General features: G+C 42.5%; 1 protein-coding gene across 1 annotated transcript; it reads right to left on the bottom strand.

Moving 5' to 3' along the window:
• Positions 1 to 16,699: 16,699 nt before the first annotated feature.
• LOC141641924 (shikimate O-hydroxycinnamoyltransferase-like) lies at positions 16,700 to 19,664 on the bottom strand. The gene is made up of 3 exons (XM_074450566.1): positions 19,286 to 19,664; positions 18,019 to 18,141; positions 16,700 to 17,364 (listed from the first exon to the last, which is right to left on the bottom strand). The coding sequence occupies exons 1-3, from the start codon at positions 19,662 to 19,664 to the stop codon at positions 16,700 to 16,702; spliced, it is 1,167 nt and encodes a 388-aa protein (XP_074306667.1).
• Between the last annotated feature and the right edge of the window lie 384 nt (positions 19,665 to 20,048).

The raw sequence follows: 20,048 nt of genomic DNA, 5'->3' as shown, positions 1-20,048 counted from the left end.
TTTGCTCCACGTAATCTCGGATTAGATGAGCTTTCCGTTGTACATGTCTAGACTTGTTGCTAGACTTTGGCTCCTTAGCTTGGAAGATGGCACCACTATTGTCGCAATAGATGGTGATCGGGTCATTCGAACTAGGCACTACAGATAGCCCATGTAAGAATTGACGCATCCATATCGCTTCCTTTGTAGCTTCGCACGCGGCATAGTACTCGGACTCGATCGTAGAATCCGCTTTAACAGTTTGTTTGAACTCTTCCACTGATCGCAGCGCCATTAAGAGTAAAACGAATCCAGACCGAGATTTCGAGTCATCTCGATCCGTTTGGAAGCTAGCATCTGCGTAACCGGTTGCGCATAGCTTTTGAGGGCCTCCATAAGTCAATGCCCAATCTTTAGTCCTCCGGAGGTACTTAAGAATGTTCTTGACAGCCAACCAATGTGATTCACCTGGATGCTGTTGGAATCGACTTGTCATACTCAATGCATATGCCACGTCCGGACGTGTGCATATCATGGCATACATGATTGATCCTATAGCCGAAGCATAAGGAATCCGTGCCATGCGCTCTTTCTCTTCCTGTGTCTCGGTACCCGAGACTTGCTCAAATGCACCCCGGAGCCATAGGAAGAAACCCCTTCTTGGAGTTAGTCATGCTGAATCTCTCTAGGACTTTGTCTATGTAAGACTCCTGACTGAGAGATAGCATCCGACGTGATCTATCTCGATAGATACAGATGCCCAAAATTCTTTGTGCCTCACCCAGATCTTTCATCTGGAAATGGTTCTTCAACCATACTTTCACCGAAGTTAAGAGAGGTATGTCATTCCCAATCAGGAGTATGTCGTCAACATACAATATTAGGAAGACAATCTTACTCCCACTCGACTTGATATATAGACATGGTTCCTCGACCGATCGAGTGAATCCATTTTCTTTTATCACTTGGTCGAAGCGATGATTCCAACTCCTTGATGCTTGCTTAAGTCCATAAATGGAACGCTTAAGTTTGCACACTTTCTTAGGATGTGCTGGATCGATGAAACTTTCGGGTTGTACCATGTACAACTCTTCCTCCAAAAAGCCGTTTAAGAAGGCGGTTTTCACGTCCATTTGCCAAATTTCATAATCATGAAAAGTGGCAATCGCTAAGATAATCCGAATGGAACGCAGCATAACTAAGGGTGCAAAAATCTCATCGTAGTGCAAACCTGGCACTTGGGTGAAACCTTTAGCAACTAGTCGTGCTTTGTAGATATCTTGTTGACCTTCCACAGAATGCTTTAACTTGTAAAGCCATTTGCATTGAAGGGGACGAACCTTAGCAGGTAAGTCAACAAGATCCCACACGTTGTTCTCATACATAGAGTCCATCTCGGATTGCATGGCCTCAAGCCATAGCTTTGAGTCAGAACTAGTCATGGCACCTTTATAGGTTGCGGGTAGACCTGTCAAAATTCGACCCGACCCGGAAACCCGACCCGACCCGACCCGTTTTTTCAGGGTTACAAACCCGGTTTTTTCGACCCGCGACCCGTTTGACCCGAACCCGAAATGACCCGTTATTTTAGGGTCGAGACCCGACCCGAACGGGTCGACCCGTTGGGTCAAAGGTAAATCAAGAATTTTATTAAAATATTAATATTTATATATTATATTTGAAAAAATAGTTAAAAAAATATTTTTTTTATTACTTAAAATTACAAAAATAACTAAAAAGTTAATTTTATATAACTTTTATAATATTTAATAATAAAATAATTATTAAAAAAACTTTATTTTAATAATTATGTCAATATAATTAATGTAAACGTTGAATATCATTAAAATATTAATTTTAAATATGATTTACATTTTAAAAAAATATTTTTTTAATTAAAAAATCGTTTAAAAAAGACGTTAGAAATTATTTCTTGACCCGTATTCTGACCCTAACCCGACCCGTGACCCGTATAACCCGACCCGTATTTGACCCGACCCGTATTCTGACCCGACCCGTATGACCCGACCCGGGACCCGACCCGCCCGACCCGTTTGACAGGTCTAGTTGCGGGTTCACTACTCATTAAGAGTAGAATGTCATCTATGTCATGTTCCTCGACCATACCAATGTATCTGTCCGGAGGAATAGAGACTCTTCCCGACCTCCTAGGTTCCTCAGGAATGTTTACATAGCCCGGGATTGAAGGAATAGATTCCTCCAATGATTGCTCGGTACTTGGTTCTGGAATCTCCGACAGTTCGAAGGTTCTATCACTCTTTGCATTCTCGAGAAATTCCTTCTCTAAGAATGTCGCACTAGCCGCAACAAAGACACGTTGTTCGGTTGGCGAATAGAAGTAATGACCAAGTGTTCCTTTAGGATAACCTATAAAGTATGTCTTGACCGATCGCGGGCCGAGCTTATCCTCGTGTCTCCACTTGACATAAGCCTCGCAGCCCCAAACCCGTATAAAGGACAAGTTAGGGACCGTTCCCTTCCATAGTTCATATGGAGTCTTGTCAACAGACTTTAGACGGACTTGGTTAAGTATTAGAGCGGCTGACAAAAGAGCATAACCCCATAATGAATCGGGTAAAACCGTGTGACTCATCATGGATCGAACCATATCAAGTAGTGTTCGATTTCTCCGTTCGGACACACCATTCAATTGAGGTGTTCCGGTGGAGTTAATCGTAAGACAATCCCACATCTTTGAGGTGTTGATCAAACTCGTGAGAAAGATACTCGCCACCACGATCCGAACGCAGTGTTTTAATCTTTCTACCCAATAGGTTCTCGCACCCTATTCTCGGTATTCTTTGAATTTCTCAAAGGATTCACTTTTGTGCTTCATTAAGTAGACATAGCCATATCTACTTAAATCGTCCGTGAAAGTGATGAAATACCTATAGCCTTCTCGTGCGGTGATTGACATAGGACCACATACATCCGTGTGTATGAGTCCTAATAGGTCCGCAGCGCGCATTCCAACACCTTTGAAGGAAATCCGAGTCATCTTACCGATGAGACATGATTCACACGTGCCAAATGATTGAAAATCAAAGGCCGAGATAGCTCCATTTTTGATGAGCTGTTTTTACGCGTTTCTCATTAATGTGTCCCATACGGCAGTGCCATAGATACGTTTGATCTTTGTCACCAACCTTTAACCTTTTATTCATTACGTGTAATATTTCCGTGGTCGATCTAAAACATAAATTCCGTTCATGGAGACTGCTTGTCAGAAATCATATCGTGTAATGAGAAAATGCAAGTATTATTTTCTATTACAAATGAAAAACCAAGTTTATCAAGTGCAGAAACTGAAATAATGTTTTTCGAAAGACTAGGTACATAATAGCAGTCATGTAATGATAACTCAAATCCGCTAGGAAGCTGGATCACATATGTCCCCTTTGAGATGGCAGCCACTCTTGCTCCATTCCCAACACGCAGTCCACCTCACCCTTTACGAGGGGTTCGATGTTTCGGAGCCCCTGCACATGATTACACAGATGAGAACCACAACCAGTATCAAGTACCCAAGTTCCGTAACTTGCGTGGTTAATCTCAATCATATGAATAAAAGTAGAAGAAGAAGAAGACATACCAACAGGTTTAACACGACCTGCCTTTAAGTCCTCATGATAAACAGGACATGTGCGTCTCCAATGCCCAGTCTTGTGGCAATGATGGCATTCCATGTTTTCATTCTTGCTCTTTGTCGCGCCTGATGAGTTACTCGACTCACCAGGACCACTCTTACCTGAACCTGACTTCTTGAACTTCGCCTTACCTACTGTTAGGTCTGCTTTAGCTTTGCCCTTACCTTTGCCTTTGTTTGACACAACGAGAACATCCTGTTTCATGCTCCCACTGAACTTCATGTCCTTCTCGGTCTGTACGAGAAGGGAGTGCAGTTCATGAGGAGTTTTCTTCAAATCATTCATATAGTAATTTGCTCTAAAGAGCGCAAAACCATCGTGGAGTGAATGAAGCATGCGGTCGATCACAATGTTCTCGCTGATCTTGCAATTAAAGGTCTCCAGCTTCTCGACATTCTCAATCATGCTGAGAATGTGTGGGCTAACTGGTTGGCCCTTCTGGAGTCTCGCATCAAAGAAGCGAGTGGTATGCTCATAGGTCACGATTCTCGGTGCTTTCGAGAATTCCTTGGTGAGCGTGGTGAAAATCTTGTTTGCACCATGGGCTATGAAGCGTTTCTGCAAATTGGGTTCCATTGCAAAAATGAGTACGTTTTTAATCGCACCCGCTTTCATACAGAAATCGTTAAACTTGGCGATTTCAGCAGCTCTAGCCGTGGGACCTGGGTTTGCCGGGAGGGGCTCCAATAGATATTTGAGCTTCCCATCACCTGCAAAGAGATTCCGTAATGCCGCCTCCCGGTCCGCGAAGTTTGATCCATCATTCTTCGATCGAGTAGACGATTCATCCGATTCATGAAGATCCGAAGCCGGGACTCACGGTCCAATGTGGCACTTGGCATTGGGTTATCGTAGAACCACCATTTGTTATTAGCAGTTTAAATTAATGTGATCTACACTGAAAAAGAAAGAAAAACAAAAACAAAATAAGCAACTCATCGAGGTGATTTAAGTCTATTAAAATTCATTTTAATCGTGTAGACTCATTGCACTTGTATAATTGATCTCCCTCAAGAATAATACAAGTGATCCCAAGACTCAATTTCCGTAAATTGATAAACCAACTGTTTAGCTAATTCTTCCGTAAGAACTCTTGGTCGATAGATTTCCGTAAATCCAATCTATAGTCCACCATAGTCACAGGATCGTACGAGTGACCATAGTGTTGAGATAAAATAAGTCAATCAGTTCCAACTTACCCGACGTAGAAGGGGTCATATTATGCCTACCGACGAAGAAGGGACTCATTGGAGTTTGACCTATAAAGACCGTTCTCAATTTTTGTTTATACGAGGAAGATCCCATCAACTAAATTATAATTCATATTAAGTGAACGAATAACTAGCGTCTGCGTGAATGAATTTATTTAGGTGATGGCTTAAAAAAAACGTGTGACATGAGAATGTCAATGAAAACTAACTCGTGACCTCTATATGTGTCAGTTTTCATGCAATAATTAGGTGGTTTGGTTTTTAGGCGGAAAATGATGCATATTATCGTTGCGAAAAAAAATAAGGAATGCAATACGTAAATAAAATTCCTAGTGTGGCCTATCCTAGCATAAGAACATAATACAACTTTGGAATCCACCGTTGGACCCGAAAAGCTTGTCTTGATGTTCCATCTTGATCCAAGTAGCGGGAGTGAGCATCCGGTCTCCATCTTTGGTCTTCTCAAAAATTACAATTAAAATTACAAAATATAAACCTATTTACATTCTAATTAAAAACTGTAATTACAAGTGAAAAATCCAAAACGGAGATACGAGATCTCAAAATACAACCAAGACCGTGTTCCATCATTACGGTAACACGTTCTACTAAGGCCACACTAAGTTACAACTGTTTGTAAAAAAAATAAATACGTAATAAAAGTCATTCACGGCATTCAAAATAAACGATAAATAAAATGCATCATCTAAAAACAAATTCATTCGTGACATAATTCCGTAATTATGTTAAATTTATCCAAACCACCTTTTAATGATTAAAATTCATGTGATAAAACCGCTTCTATCAATTTAATTTTAATCCATTACAATCCGTTACTTTAAATACGCTTTAAAACAACTTAATGGTACGTGTGTGAACCGTTTCACAATCATAGCGAGTGTACAATATCCGTATAAAGTACATATTGAAGCCAAAAGAAAATTTAAAGCAAAAAGAATAAATTTTCAAAGCTGTCAAAACAAAAGGTCCTCGATCCAGGGACAAAGGTTCTCGATCGAGGAACAAAAGGGCTCGATCGATCAATCGCAAGTCGATCGAGAGAATTACCAAACAGAAGGTGCTCGATCGACTAAACCGGTGGTCGATCGAGTACTTTTATCAACAAAGCGCCGATCGATCGAACGAGGACATCTCGATCGAAGCGATCGTGGTTTTAAAAGGGGTCGATCGAGTGCAGCAAGGACTCGATCGAGTAAAAAACATGACAGAAAAAACACTCGATCGATTAAAAACTTGTTCGATCGAGTACAAAACTTTCTGAAAAACTCCAAACCCTCGTGAAACAGTTTTGACGAAACAAAACAAACGCAATTTTGATCAAAACTGATTAAAATAAATTCTACAAATTGCTAGACATTAACATATTGTTATAATGATCGTGTAAAATAACAATATGCATAATATCAAAACGAAAACAACATCAAACATCCGTGTAAACACAAGACACGGTTTTAAAATCGCAACAAAAAAATTCTGCCGTGAGAATTACTGCTGCCGCACGGATTTTTAGACAAAACAAAACCGTTTCAAGATCGTTTTATGAAAAACACATAGAAAAATTTACGTGGCCTCGCTCTGATACCACTTGTGGGGTAATATCCGTATAATACCCTTTAAATTTAGGACTATAACGTAAATTTAACATGCGAATATCGTCATAAAACATAAATACAATAGAGAAACGATAAGGAATAAGAATCAACCTCGGGTCCTTTGATGCACGGCGTAAAGAACAGAAATCAACAGAGATTCCCTCCTAATTGTTGCACCCAAGACCGTCCGAGAAATGCCCTTGTGCTAGAACGTGTTCTCCGATTGCCTTGCAATATTGGGAGAACTTGATGTGAGTTTTTCTCGAGATGTGAGATCTCGGTTTCAGAGAAAGCTTAATCTCCAAAACCCTAATTTCTGTGTAAATGAAATTGTCTAGGTCACAAAAGGAGAGGAGCTCTCCTTTTGTGTGTTTCGGCCAGCCGTGGGTCTGCATGGGGAAGTGGGCTTCCACTTCCTCTTAATTTTACCTCGTGGACCGGCTCGAAAATTGCTAAATGTATATGACGCGGTTTATTATAAATCGTCATCGGTAATCGGCTATTAAAACTGTTCCGAGTGTAATTCCGGAGCAGTGATTAGTTACCACCCGTGGCTCGTAGAATAATGTCTTGAGCTGAATCCTTCTTGCTTCTATCGTCCCTCGCGGCCTCCCCTGCAACAATGAACGAACTGAGGGCTTGGCTGTGTGCCAAGCGTACTCACTCCGACGCTCAAGTCAGTAAACTTAAAGGATCAAGCTGTGTAACTTGGCTAGGTATATATTGTAGAGAGAGAAGGGAGATATTACCAGATGAATAGTGTATTTAGGTTATATTTTTGGGATCCTTTCCTCAATGAAGGTTGAGGAGTATTTATAGACTTTCACCTTTTGTCACGTAGTGGCCAAGTGGCCAAGTGGCTAGCAGGTGGAAAGACTGATCTACCCCTCGGCCAAGAGACCTATGGCAGGCCGGCGGACAATGTTGACTCGCCGCCGAGGGGTCTTGGATATGAGTACGCGGATGTGTGTCCCGGCTGGCAGGTTGTCACGCCGAGACCCAGGTGGCAGGCCGATGGGATGCATCGGCTAGGCTATCTAAGTCGTTGACTTGCTGTGGATATCTTTGACCTTGCTCAGTGTGTTGACTTGGTCAGCGGTGCAGAATATGCCCCATCAAAAACATCAACTAATTATAACACGGATCAGTTGAATCATTAATACGTGTCCGACAAAGACAATATTGTATAATTATATTCAATATACATTAATCAAATATAAATCGTTTATATTTAATTTTACGAATTAACTGCTTAATTCGCCTTAGCCATTATTATTTAATCCGTATTAAATAACATATCTCAACATCACATTTTGACTAAATATTAGTCAAATAACTCAGACTAACTGGTTAGTCAAAATTGGCATCTACATGACTGTATTTTCATACTGTCACGTCTCTCAAACGTATCCTATAGGTGTGACTTTTAGGGACCAGTTGATCACCGCCATCTGTATGACAATAACGTCAAACTTATCTAGCAAGCCAACCGTTATTGATAAACGTGGATCAACTGATAATAATACCAAAAGTATGCCCTTTGATCCTTTTAGAGATTTATAAGTCCTTGCACTAACTGTTAAGGACACCAACCCCAACACATACCCCTTGCCGAACATCACCGGCAGTCTGATTGACCCCAGGGGTACCAGGCCGGCCCCAGAGAAGCTGTACAGTGGGCTGGTGCAGGGGCTTAAGTCTTCAACCTTCAGACCGAGATTGAGAAAGCATTCCCTGAACATGATGTTCGTGTAGGCGCCTGTGTCAATCAGGCACCTCTTGACCAGGTGGTTGGATACGTCCAAATGGACTACAAGTGGGTCGCTGTGAGGGGCGATGACTCCCGCGTAGTCCTTCTTCCCAATAGTCATGTCGGGGATGTTGGAAGCGGGGACCGCTGTGTTGGGCACAAAGTTGATGGCCTGATATAGGTCGTTCAGGTGCCGTTTGTGCCCATGAGCGGACCCACCGTTCTCGTTGCCCCCGATGACAACGTGGATCACTCCTATCCGTTCAAAGACGGATTTCTTGTCTGAACTGCCGGCGTCAGTTTTTTGGCCTTTGGCAACGTATTTGCCGAGGCTCCCCTTCCGGATCATCTCTTCAATGGCGTTCTTCAGATGCCGGCAGTTGTCAGTAAGGTGACCGGTGTGGCCGTGGTACTCACAGTACTGGCTCGTGTCACCGTCCCCTTTTGGCTTGGGTGGCCTTTGCCATTTCTGGCCCTCGTTTTTGCTCAGGGCGAAAACTTCGGCGGCCGATACGACCAGGGGGGTGCGATCTTTGTATCACTGCTGGTAGTACGTTCCCGAACTCCCCCCGGCACCAGCCGAGTTCTTTTTCCTGGCGGACTTGTCAGACCGTGACCTATTATTATCACGGCGTCTTTCATCGGACCGTGGCCCATTATTGTCACGGCGTCCTTCATCCGGGTTGTCCTCCCGGCGGCTCTCCTTTTCTGAGGGTTCGGCCTCGCTGGGGCCTACCCAGGTTTTGTGATAGTCCTCCACCTTAATGGCTTGATCAGCCAACTTTCTGGCGGCGTCCAAGGTCAGGCCGCCGCACTTGATGAGCTCGTTTTTTAAGGCTCCCCTTGGGAGGCCTTTCATCAGTGCGAAGGCTGCCAATTCGGGATTAATCTCCCGAATCTGTTGAACCTTGGCGTCGAACCTCTTCACATAGCTTCGCAGAGACTCGCCGCCCTCCTGTCTGATAGTCAGGAGATCCGATGTCTCTACGGCCCTCCTCTTATTGCAAGAGTACTGGGCTAAGAAGGCGTCCCTTAGATCTGCGTAACAGTATACCGAGCCATCGGGCAGTCCCTTGTACCAACTTTGAGCCATCCCATGCAAGGTCGTTGGGAAGACTCGGCACCAGACCTCGTCGGGTTGCTCCCACACCGACATATACGACTCGAAGGTTTCGGCGTGGTCGGTGGGGTCGCTATCCCCTTTGTATGTGAGTGCCGGCAACTTCAGCTTGGTTGGCACGGCGGTTTCAAGGACATAGGTACTGAGGGGCTGTCTGACCACATGTCGAACGACACGCGGCGATCAGCTCCTCGCACTCCTAGTCCGGCTTCTCTCCTCGTAGCGAGAAGGACTCCTCCTCCGACTCTGGCGAGTCGGGCTTCTTCTCCAACTCTGGCGAGTTGGGCTTCTTTCGCTTCTCCGGGGTGTGCCTCGTTTGTGCCGCGGCGACGCGGTCCTCTCACGAGTGCGAGAAGGACTTAGGTCTACCACGACCACTTTGGGCTCCTCCGGTGTCTTGACAGGGTCAGCTTCTCCTAATGCTCCGTTCAAGTTTCTTGGAGTCACGTTTTGGGCCCTGGTCTCCTGGACGGTTTCCGCCGCTCTTGTCGGCGTGACAGTGTGAGCCGGCGTACTCCCAATTAGGTCCAGGAGCATCTTCAGTTTTGCTGCATCAACCACATGCCCCATGATGGTGAACTGGTCGGCGGGCAGCGGTGTATCCGGCATATTCGGCATCCCGAATTCCGGTTGGATTACTCCGCCGGTGGAGGGCTGCGCAACTCCAGAATTTTGGAAAGTATCATCTTGGTGTAGCTCAGTTTCGTCATTTACGAATACCTCTTGTTCTTTTGACATCTTTTTGGCTTTTTGGGTGGGTTTTTTGTGTTATATTTTTTTTTTGTTTGGGAATGATTGTGACTAGCTTCTATTATCTTTCCCCACAGACGGCGCCAATTGTTCCGGGTGTAATTCAGAGCAAGTATCGTTACCACCCGTGCTTGTAGAATGACGTCTTTGCTTGACTTTCTCCCTTGACCTCTCCTGAAACAATGAACAAACTGAGGGCTCGGCTTTGGCCGAGCGTACTCACTCCGACGCTCAAGTCAGTAAACTTAGAGAGATAAGTTGTGTGTTGCTTGGCTAAGAGTATTGTAGAGAGATAAGGAAGATATTACCAGATGAATAGTGATTCTTAGGTTTAATTGTGGATCCTTTCCTCAATGAAGGTTGAGGAGTATTTATAGACTTTCACCTTTTGTCACGTAGTGGCCAAGTGGCCAAGTGGCTAGCAGGTGGAAAGACCGTTCTACCCTCGGCCGATGGACCCATGGTAGGCCGGCCGAGGGGTCTTGGATATGAGTACGCGGATATGTGTCCCGGCTAGCTAGTTGCCTGGCCGAGACCCAGGTGACAGGCCGATGGGCTTCATCGGCTAGGCTGTCTAAGTCGTTGACTTTGCTGTGGATATCTTTGACCTTGCTCAATATGTTGACTTGGTCAGCGGTGCAGAATATGCCCCATCATATAGATAAGAGCGATTTGTTGATGATTTGTCATACGACTCTACAATTGATACGCGTTATTAGCCGACGATCTATAGTGCCGATAAAAGGTAAATTTTCTCCATCAACGAATCAAACGAAGGATCCCTTAAAAGTTACATGAAGAGAGCGATACAAGGACGAGCCGAATTGTCATATCATTTTTTGAGATCCTTAGTTTTACGAGAGGAATTTGTCCTTTGGCTTCTATTAGATTTTTTGTTTTCGATTATACTTATCTCTTGTAAGTGCCCTTTGGCGATTTATTAATGAATTGGTCTTTCCCTTCAAAAAAAATCTTGGGTGAAATTCACAGGAGACACAAGTTAAAGCCTCCCCAAGAGCAAAACTCTTGTGGAGCATTCTTGGCCTAAGTTCATGCCTAATAGACTTCGAGCCTGTCACCCTCGTCTTTACATAATAAGACAAAGTGGTGACATCTCACTTATTGTAAAATTACCAAGTTTCAATGCAAAATCACACTAAAAACTAATTTGCTTTTAATTTGATCAATATTAAGCTTAATAATTGCCGGCTCATCAATTTAATCGGGTCAATGAGGGGTCTGGTTCATATCGAGTCAGGACGGGTTTGGATTCGGGTCACTGATTATCTGGTCATGTTGGGTTATGAGTCGGTTTCGGTATGTGATATTCTCGAGGTTCTGGTCGGGTCACTCGACTCAACTAAGGACCTTGTGCATTGCGCATTAACTCTAATAGGTAATTAACAGGGGTGTCTAATACAACGGGCGACCACGGGCGGCGGAATTGAGCCTCCAATTTTGGCCACGGAATTTATAAGCTTTACTAGTAAAATTCAATACAAACCTCAACGGCTCAACGTGGAGTATACTTAGAGAAACTCCAATGGTTCCATATAAGAACCTGCTTGCAATTATTGTAAATTATCAAGCATGTTGCTCACCATTGGATTATAAAAATATGTTACCGCTTGTAAGCCGGTGTAGCTTTGTCAAGCTACGTAGCATGAAATAAAATAAGTAACTACAAAACAATAAAATAAGGAACATGATAAATCCCGCACCCAGTTTTACTAAATCCTGCACATTTTTACACCATATTCCGAATTTATCCCTCTCATTTCTCACTCCCACCAAGAGAGACAAACCAAAACCCCAAAAAATAAGAAATCCCCAATAAATGCCCCAATGGAGAATCAGGTCGGGTGCCCCTGAAAACTTACCTATGACGGAGAGAGGGAAAGATGACGACGGTGACAGAAGGTCGATCGACGGCCGTTTGGTGTTGGCGGATGGTGTTATGATGTCTGTCCATTGATAACATGGTCATTTATTAAAAAGTTGGGTTGAAAACGCAACCCCATCAAATTAATGGAGAAAGCAAAACAACCTCTACTCATTGATAACACGGTCATTTAATTTGCTTTAGTTGAATCTGGGATTCTGGCCATTGACAATTAACCTGCTCATCCATAATTTTGTCAATCAATCTTTTCCATGACAAAAACCAAAACCCTAATTGTGATTTTTTTTTAAAAAAAACATTCATTCATTCAATTAAAAGACGTGTATTAACAAAATTGTTGATTAAACAACAAAATTACTTACAATATGTGCGAATTAAGATCCATAATTATTGAACTATTAACGAATTGATTAAGTTTTGAGGGGAAAATGGGGGGAACTTTTTTTTAGGATGAAGGGCAGGTTTGGAATAAAGTGGTCAAGTGTGCGGGATTTAGTAATACTCTGTGCGGGATTTAGCAATTACGTAAAATAATTATATTACAATATTTATATGTTATGTGTGGCCATGTAAGCTAAATCAGTTGTAGTTCGCCATTGGAGGGTGTTGTAGCTTGAAAACATTGTTGCTTAGAAAAATGGTGGGGCAAGGCAAACTACAAGGTTTTGTAATTTGTCATTGGAGTTGCTCTTATACATTCATATTTAATGCCTCACTTTTTTATGGTGCATCGAACCTCCATTTACTCTAAGACGCCCCTGGTAATTAAAAGTTAACTCGCCAGTTTTTAGAACTGCTTGATTAAGCTAATCCATTTCCCAAAAGAAATAAAAAACCGTATCTTCGAGATATTTTCCAATAGGATTTTTCTTGAGTTACTCACATCGGGTTGTAAATGGAACTCCCTCCTCGCAAAAGCGCTTTTAGGCTATGCTGGAAATAGAGTAGTGGCTGTAAGAGTCAGTACTCCAACCATATAAGAAGCTTTTTTCTGCTATTGCAAGAGATTCAAGAACTCTATCAATAGAAAAGAGTCATTCTCGTCTCGTCTCGTAACAGTAGTAGTCGGTGACCTTACCGAAGTTAGCAAAAAGGGGGATATGCGCAATTCTGAGTCGACAGTACTGATCGGGGGGCGTTCGTAGTGACTGAGGAAGTGGCATTCTAATTATAAAGCTCTGAACAACTGGCTCGTCTTATTAGACCTACACTCGCTAGCGAGAGGAAGCGAATCACTAACCTAGAAGATATGCCTTGATGTTGTTCTTTTTTAGAGGGGTTGGCTGGCGTATTAAGAGAAGAAGGCACATTGCATTCGAATTCATATTCTCCTACTGGAATACCACTCCATTTGGAGCGAGCAAAGCGGCACATCCCGAGGCTGAAATCTGCGCATCGAGAATCGATGAGACATTCCTAACATAGGTAGTAAATTACCCAAGAACTTGGCATAACTCATTAAATATCGCGAGCTATTACATCCCCTTCTTATTCTCAAAGGCGAGGTCGAGCAATTAGATAAGACCTTTCTTGTAGTATACGCGAATAAGATCGTCCTTGTCCCATATGATTGGGAAGAAGAATCACTCTTTGTTTTCATTCCATTCATGAGAATAGGTTTTTGTATACTTCATCCTTGTTGGCGGGAACAGAGAGACAGAACCCTCGGTTCGACATAAGACTGAATGTGCCCGGCTTCGCCTCAAGCCTTAAACCATTATTGTGGTTACCTTTCTTAGGAATGCATACCCCGGTTGAGAGCATCCTGCGGCTGGAGAATCCAGTTAAGTAAGCGCTCTTGGCTTTTCTTATTCTAAGAGCATTCGCTTTCATCACTGACGACAATAGTTGACCTTTCTTGTATGAGGTTCGGGAACCTGGTTTCCTTCTTGGGCTTCCTCTCCCGTTGCTCGAGCCATCCTTCGTCTCCTCTCAGCACAGCGGCTCATTCTCTTCCCGGGCAGCACATCAATCAAGGGATGGATGAATGCCTTCTTAGAATATAATTTTAGTTAGAGGTAATCTTCTTTATTTAAGAATTTCTTGAAGTACTAATCTCAGTATAAGTAGGAACAAGAAGAGGCCCCTCTTCCTCCAGCTAAAGCTAAGGCAAGGGCGGCAAGGGCAGAAGCTAAGGCAGGTGCGGAGCATGAGCCAGGCAAAAGATTAGTCGATCAAGCAGCTTTAGGATGCGGGTGAAGTTCTTGTTGAAAAGCAAATGAGGCAAATCACGCAGTTCAAGTCGAAGACGTTGCAATTGATGATCCTGGATAGAACGGTTCCACTAGCAAGGTCTAAATGGGAATATAGACTTCTTTCCCAAAGCCTGTTTACGTGGCATCTTTCTTATGCCTTGATACCTCATTATCCAGGTATGCCTCAAACATCTTTGATGAGGTTTATACTATCTTAAATGCTGATCGAGACGAAGCCCGGCTTTATGCAAACCGGTGTCTCCCCGAAAGCACTTCAAGAACACAAGACAGGGAAGGCAAGCGGGGAGGGGTTTTAATCGAACCCAAGGCATCCGATCTAAAGAGGACACGGAACACGCATTCGATATAAGATAAAGGCCACGTGAGAACCATTTGAGACCTTCCACGGGGCATAAAGACAAGGCTTTCCTAGGCAGAAATGGCATCTGACGACGTTTAGCTCTCACAGCAGGATAAAGATAGATCGTTTGCACGTCGTGTTTGGGAACCCAGACTCCCTGCACTGCAAGCCGTAGCATTAGGACAACATATTCGTGGTTGAGCATATGCGTTTGGACAGAGACTCATAACCAGGAGGATTCCTAGCCTTAGAATCTTCGTTTGGACAAGACACAGAGGAACTTAATGCCTCGTACCCGAACAGGATACAGAGGAAGATTGACTTAGCCGTAGCAAGTGCCCAACAAGTGTAACACGGGCAGGCAAGTAGAAAATAAGTACCATTAGTGGTAGGTTAGGAGATGCTTTGGAAAGAGCATAACGCTTGCTTGTAACGAGTGGATCGAGCATACGGTCGCTTGACCGAGAGCGACGATCCTAACAGTCGGCGCTGTAGCGGTTGGAAGAGCCGAGCACATATGCATGTGGGGACCAAGCTACGGTCTTATCTCTCCTTACCCCGAGAACTTCAGTAAGAAGCCCAAGGTCTCATTACTGGTTTGGCAAGGGGATTTATTAGCTCCACTGGATAGACAGGGGACAAGATAAGAGATTCTGAGCATTTCCTATAGTTTAGATTTTATGGATTTTTTTTGGTGTACCCACTGCATCTTTTCTTGCTAAGGTAATTACTTAAATAAGGTAGGTTTTTTAGCACTGCTGTGGATTTTTCGGTGAAAAAGCTTCTCCAACCCGGTGATTTCTGGCACAACCCGATTTTCCTTAATTAAATCTTTTATTAAATTAATAAAAGCGTTAAGTATCCGGAAAAGAAACTCATCCTGAGATCCCTACTTAAATTCATTTTGTGCTCAAGTACGCTCACAAATTCTTCAATCAGGAGAGTAGTTCTCGAGCTAGTGTAGCATATAAAAGAAAAGCAAAGCGGCGAAGCCGCCATACTTAGAGGCATTCTGATTATAAGTGTAGTCCACTCTTATTTTACCGGATGAAATGAGACTCAAGCGATCGAAAGGGCACAGTGGAGCTCGTGCCCTTTGTTACATTCAAACAGGAGAACTCATCCTTCAATGCGGCTTTATTCTATCATCTATCATAAAGGCATAACAGAATGCCGCTTAATCATATTAAGTGAGATTTATACTAGACCAGTTGGCCAACATGACATCGGGCTCGTCTTCATCGAGGTTCATTCCGCCATGAAAAGGAATGCTAGTTCACCTCATGCTCATGACTCATGCTTGGTGCGATGACAGATCCTTCGAACAAAGCCAGGACCAAGCCCAAAGCCACCTGCTCCTTTCATACATTTCGACAACACACTCGTTCGCTACGTCGCTCGTTTCATTCCTTGCGCCAACACACTCGCTACATGCTTCCACTCGCTCGTTCGATATGATTCCAGCAATATCGTAATCAATTAGCGAGATATCGTAATGAAATGAGTTGGCAATAGTAAGACGCATTTCCCGCTCTACAATTAGCACAGGGGACAACCTCTTCCTGCTTTGTCAAGGAAAACGTCTAGAAGGTAGATTTCAGAGGCTATAACGCCCTTTTCACCTTTTAGTGGGAAATACCCCTTGAGGCGGCTCTAAAGCCTGTTCTGCTTAAGAAAGTTTTTGATTGAGGCCCCGTGTTGACACGATCATATTCGATAGGAAGGTACTTGAGCCTTGTTTCCTTGAGGATAAGATCTTCCTGCCCCGGTTGAACTCGATGATTGCCCAAAGGATTGAGGAATTCCTCGCTTGCTTACTTTTTGTGTCTAGCGTACATCAGGTGGGGTTGGATTGGGTCAGTTCGGGGCCAACGTAGAGGTCAAGAAGTATTGGTCACTCTTTCGGGTCATTTTAGGAACGAATTAGGTTTGCCGATAATTCACTCACTTTACTGACCTAAATTAGAAAAATAGAGAAATTATTATGTTGCAAGAATAAAATCGGTCCATCAATTCTCAGAATGTAAACATATATATACTAGTTCGTACACCGTATGCACTTATTAATTATCACAAATTTTCATTTAAGACGACGACTATCCGACTTAAGCATATGACTAGTGCTGCACATAATGGAAACATAATCTTATTAAAAATCATAAATAATTTTCTCAAAACGCTCCATATGACTAGTGAATAGAGTAATAGCCAGGAGCAAGTACTGTCCATCTTCACTAGGCATGATAAAAGTGTGACCCTCATACCCGAGTCCACCATGACGAAAAATCCCGGGTTTGCCCCACCCGAAATCCATCTCATAAAACGGTATTCCTTTTAAATAATTCACATGAATATCCGGACACCTCGAAAAATGAGGTCCATTGGCTATAGCCGTTACATCACGCTGTAGGCTAAGGTAATCAAGGGCCGATTGTATGTACTCTTCGTCGACTCTTGTTACGGCCTCATGAACCTTGCTTGCTATGTACCCTAATGGTTTGGACAATATTTCACCACATTTATCAAAATAAGTCGTGTTAAATACGTAATTACCATAATACCCCTTGGGCACATCTCCTTGTTTAAATTTTGAACGTCCGTTCACTGTTGTGGAGAACTTGACAAGAGTGTCGAGTTTGATGTCGCGAGCTTTCAGGGCGCAGCGCCATACATGGGCTGCTAATACATTAAACGTGCTGTACCGATGTTTGTCCTCAGATGTTGGCATTGCTTGTTGTTTTAAGGCAGTAATGTGGTCTTGTGAAAATTTGAAGAGTCCCTCTACTTTTGTTTCCTCAATTTGCTGGGAAGCACCTATATTTATACAATACTCATTACAAAGAATAAAAAAGGTAAACGAATAGTCGAGGCAAAGATAGTAACATGTATATGGTGGGACAAAATGTTGATAAACCTACGTGGCTATTGACAAGTAGACTTGTAAACGAGTCAATTGGGTCGGGCCAGTTCGGGTCTCTCAGTGATTTCGGGTTAATTCGGGTCAGGTCGGGTCATTTCGAGTTTCGGGTCCCCTTCGAGTCAAGTCTTTTCATTTTAAATAGAGTTATATTTTGTCTGGTCATTTTCGGGTTAGGTGGTATCGGATCAAGTCATTTTCGGGTCGAGTAAATTACGGGTCAAGAAAGCTCAGGTCATATTCGAGTCGGGCAGAATCAGATCGGGTTTTGGGTTGTGCTGCTTTTGCCAGGTCTAGGCAGGACTAGAGAAATGGCCGATAACTTACTAGAGAAGTGGTCGATAACGGATGAGCGGGCGTGGTAAACAAATTAATTACAAAATGAGTAGTCGATAACTTACTAGAGAAGTGGTCGATAACTGGTTGGCGTGGTCGAAACTCAGGATGATCGAACTTGACCTGTGGCGGGTTCCGAGGAACGAGAAGTTTAGTTCGATCGAAGTCTGGTAAGATGTTAAGTCCAACTCCCCTGGCTAATCTAGCCCACTCACTGGTTAGATACACATCGGCAGCCCCATCTCCTACATAGTGATGCGCCGCCAACCCAAGCGCTACTCCACCACACGCAAATCGGGTGAGTTGCACCATAAGCAGAGGAATATTCGTGAGACCACCTACACAATGTTTATATGAAACCGTTTAATTAAATACTTACAGCATTCCAATAAATTCTACCCATTTGCTTTTTAGGCGAATATTGATATAACTTCTAATATATAACATAAAAAATAGTCATGTGAGATCTTGTTGAAATTGTCTTACCGAGTAAATTATGAATATCAATTTTTTATAATTTTTTGTAATATGTAACTAAAGATATATATGAACAAAAGAAAATGAGCATTGATATACATGCTAGGTAGCACCAAAACGAACACGGATACGGACACGGACACGACACAGACACGTGACACGGCATCCCATGAAATTTAGGACACGTTATATAGATTTAATAAAATATACTCCCTCCGTCCCGGTCATTTGTTGTCCGTTTTCATATTGGGGTGTCTCATTCATTTGTTGTCCTTTCTATTTTAAGAATGAACTTGATGAGTAATTTGATCATTCTCATTCAATTTGTTCCACTTGTCATTTAGTTATTGGCCTTTTCCTCCTTCCTTGGTCTTTGTGCCAAAACGAAAGGACAACAATTGAACGGGACGGAGGGAGTATATTTTACTTATAAACATTCAATTTTATTTTTATAAACGTATTTGATATTAAATTTAAATAAGTAAACGTAAAATTTGTTCATGATTATAACTCATTTTCATTTCCCATCAAAACCCATCTTCCAATCAAACTATTTAAACAGCTCATTTCCCGTTTAAAGAACATCATTCACCCCAATGATGTCCAAATTTTATGGACACGCGTCGAACACGGCCCAAATACCATGGACACGCATCGGACACGTGCCCAAATAAATGTTGAAAGTTAGACACGGCTTTATAGGCATCCGACACGTTTCGGCGTGTGTCCGACACGGTGTCGGACACGGGACGACGGATTAAGAGAAGTGTTTGTGCTACCTGGTATACATATATAAAGTAAATTTATAGAATTCATTGAAATGGAGAAAATAGTTAGTATACAAGACAACTCAATGGAGAAAATAGATAGTACTCGAACGTGAATATCTAGCTTAGCAAATTAGACTGTAAAAATTTGGGTGCCTCAATTTTGAGAAACTTTTGAATTTGCTGTTAGACGGCCTTGAGAATACTGGAACTTAATTACTACGTATTAATTACTAACCTGAATAGTCGCACACAGGTACGAGCAACTTCCTAATCATATGATTAGGAGTAAACTCTCCAAAATCTGAAACATTGTAGCTCGTCTCAACATCGACAAATAAGACTCCTTTTGCATTGCAATCGATTTCAATACGACCGGTCACGTCGTTTTTGCTCAACCGGCCGGCAATGGGATAGAATGTAACCAAGAATTGACTAAGAGTTGACTTAAGAAGGGTAGAATTAACTTGAGTAATTGGATTATTGTTTGAATTTGGGTAAATGTAGTATACTGGAGAATGGCTAAGGAGTGGGAGCCTAATTAAATCTACGTCTGTAAGCCAAATAGTTTCTTTTGGGGTTTCTGTTGCTGGTTTAACCATGGTCCATTCGATCATGGTTACGTTCATTTCACTGGGATGATTCATGTTTTGTGAATATTAGTGGAAAAATTGAAGGGAATGAGATACTACTAAAACACTCCAATCTTGTGAACACTTATATAGACAAGGAAATCAATATGTAAATTTTACAAAAGAGCCTCAATTGGTCGGGGTTTGGACTAGTTCAATTTAGGTCTAGTCATTTCGTCTTTGCAAGAATTCGACAAGTGATCTCTTTCTTCTATCATCTTTTTTATTTATTATTTGCTTGGACTGAAGTTAAAAGTCCAAGACTCTGTTTGGTAGCGTATTTTAAGTACCTTTTTTCATGGAAGTAGCTTTTTTGACAAAAATTTCAGGTAGTTTATTTTTTTGAATGCGTTTGGCAAGTAGCATTTT

The sequence above is a fragment of the Silene latifolia genome, chromosome 2 (genome assembly GCF_048544455.1).
Source record: "Silene latifolia isolate original U9 population chromosome 2, ASM4854445v1, whole genome shotgun sequence".
In the NCBI taxonomy this organism is placed as follows: Eukaryota; Viridiplantae; Streptophyta; class Magnoliopsida; order Caryophyllales; family Caryophyllaceae; genus Silene; species Silene latifolia.
The sequence above is the reverse complement of the archived record's forward strand: the minus strand, read 5'-3'. Positions and strand labels throughout refer to the sequence as shown.

Bases quoted from the DNA above. Each gene is read 5' to 3' on its own strand.
- LOC141641924 (XM_074450566.1), bottom strand. From the start codon at position 19,664: ATGATCGAATGGACCATGGTTAAACCAGCAACAGAAACCCCAAAAGAA. The intron at 18,142-19,285 runs GTTAGTAATTAA...AACATTGTGTAG, and splicing joins ACCTGTGTGCGACTATTCAG to GTGGTCTCACGAATATTCCT. The intron at 17,365-18,018 runs GTGAGTGGGCTA...GTATAAATATAG, and splicing joins TGCCGATGTGTATCTAACCA to GTGCTTCCCAGCAAATTGAG.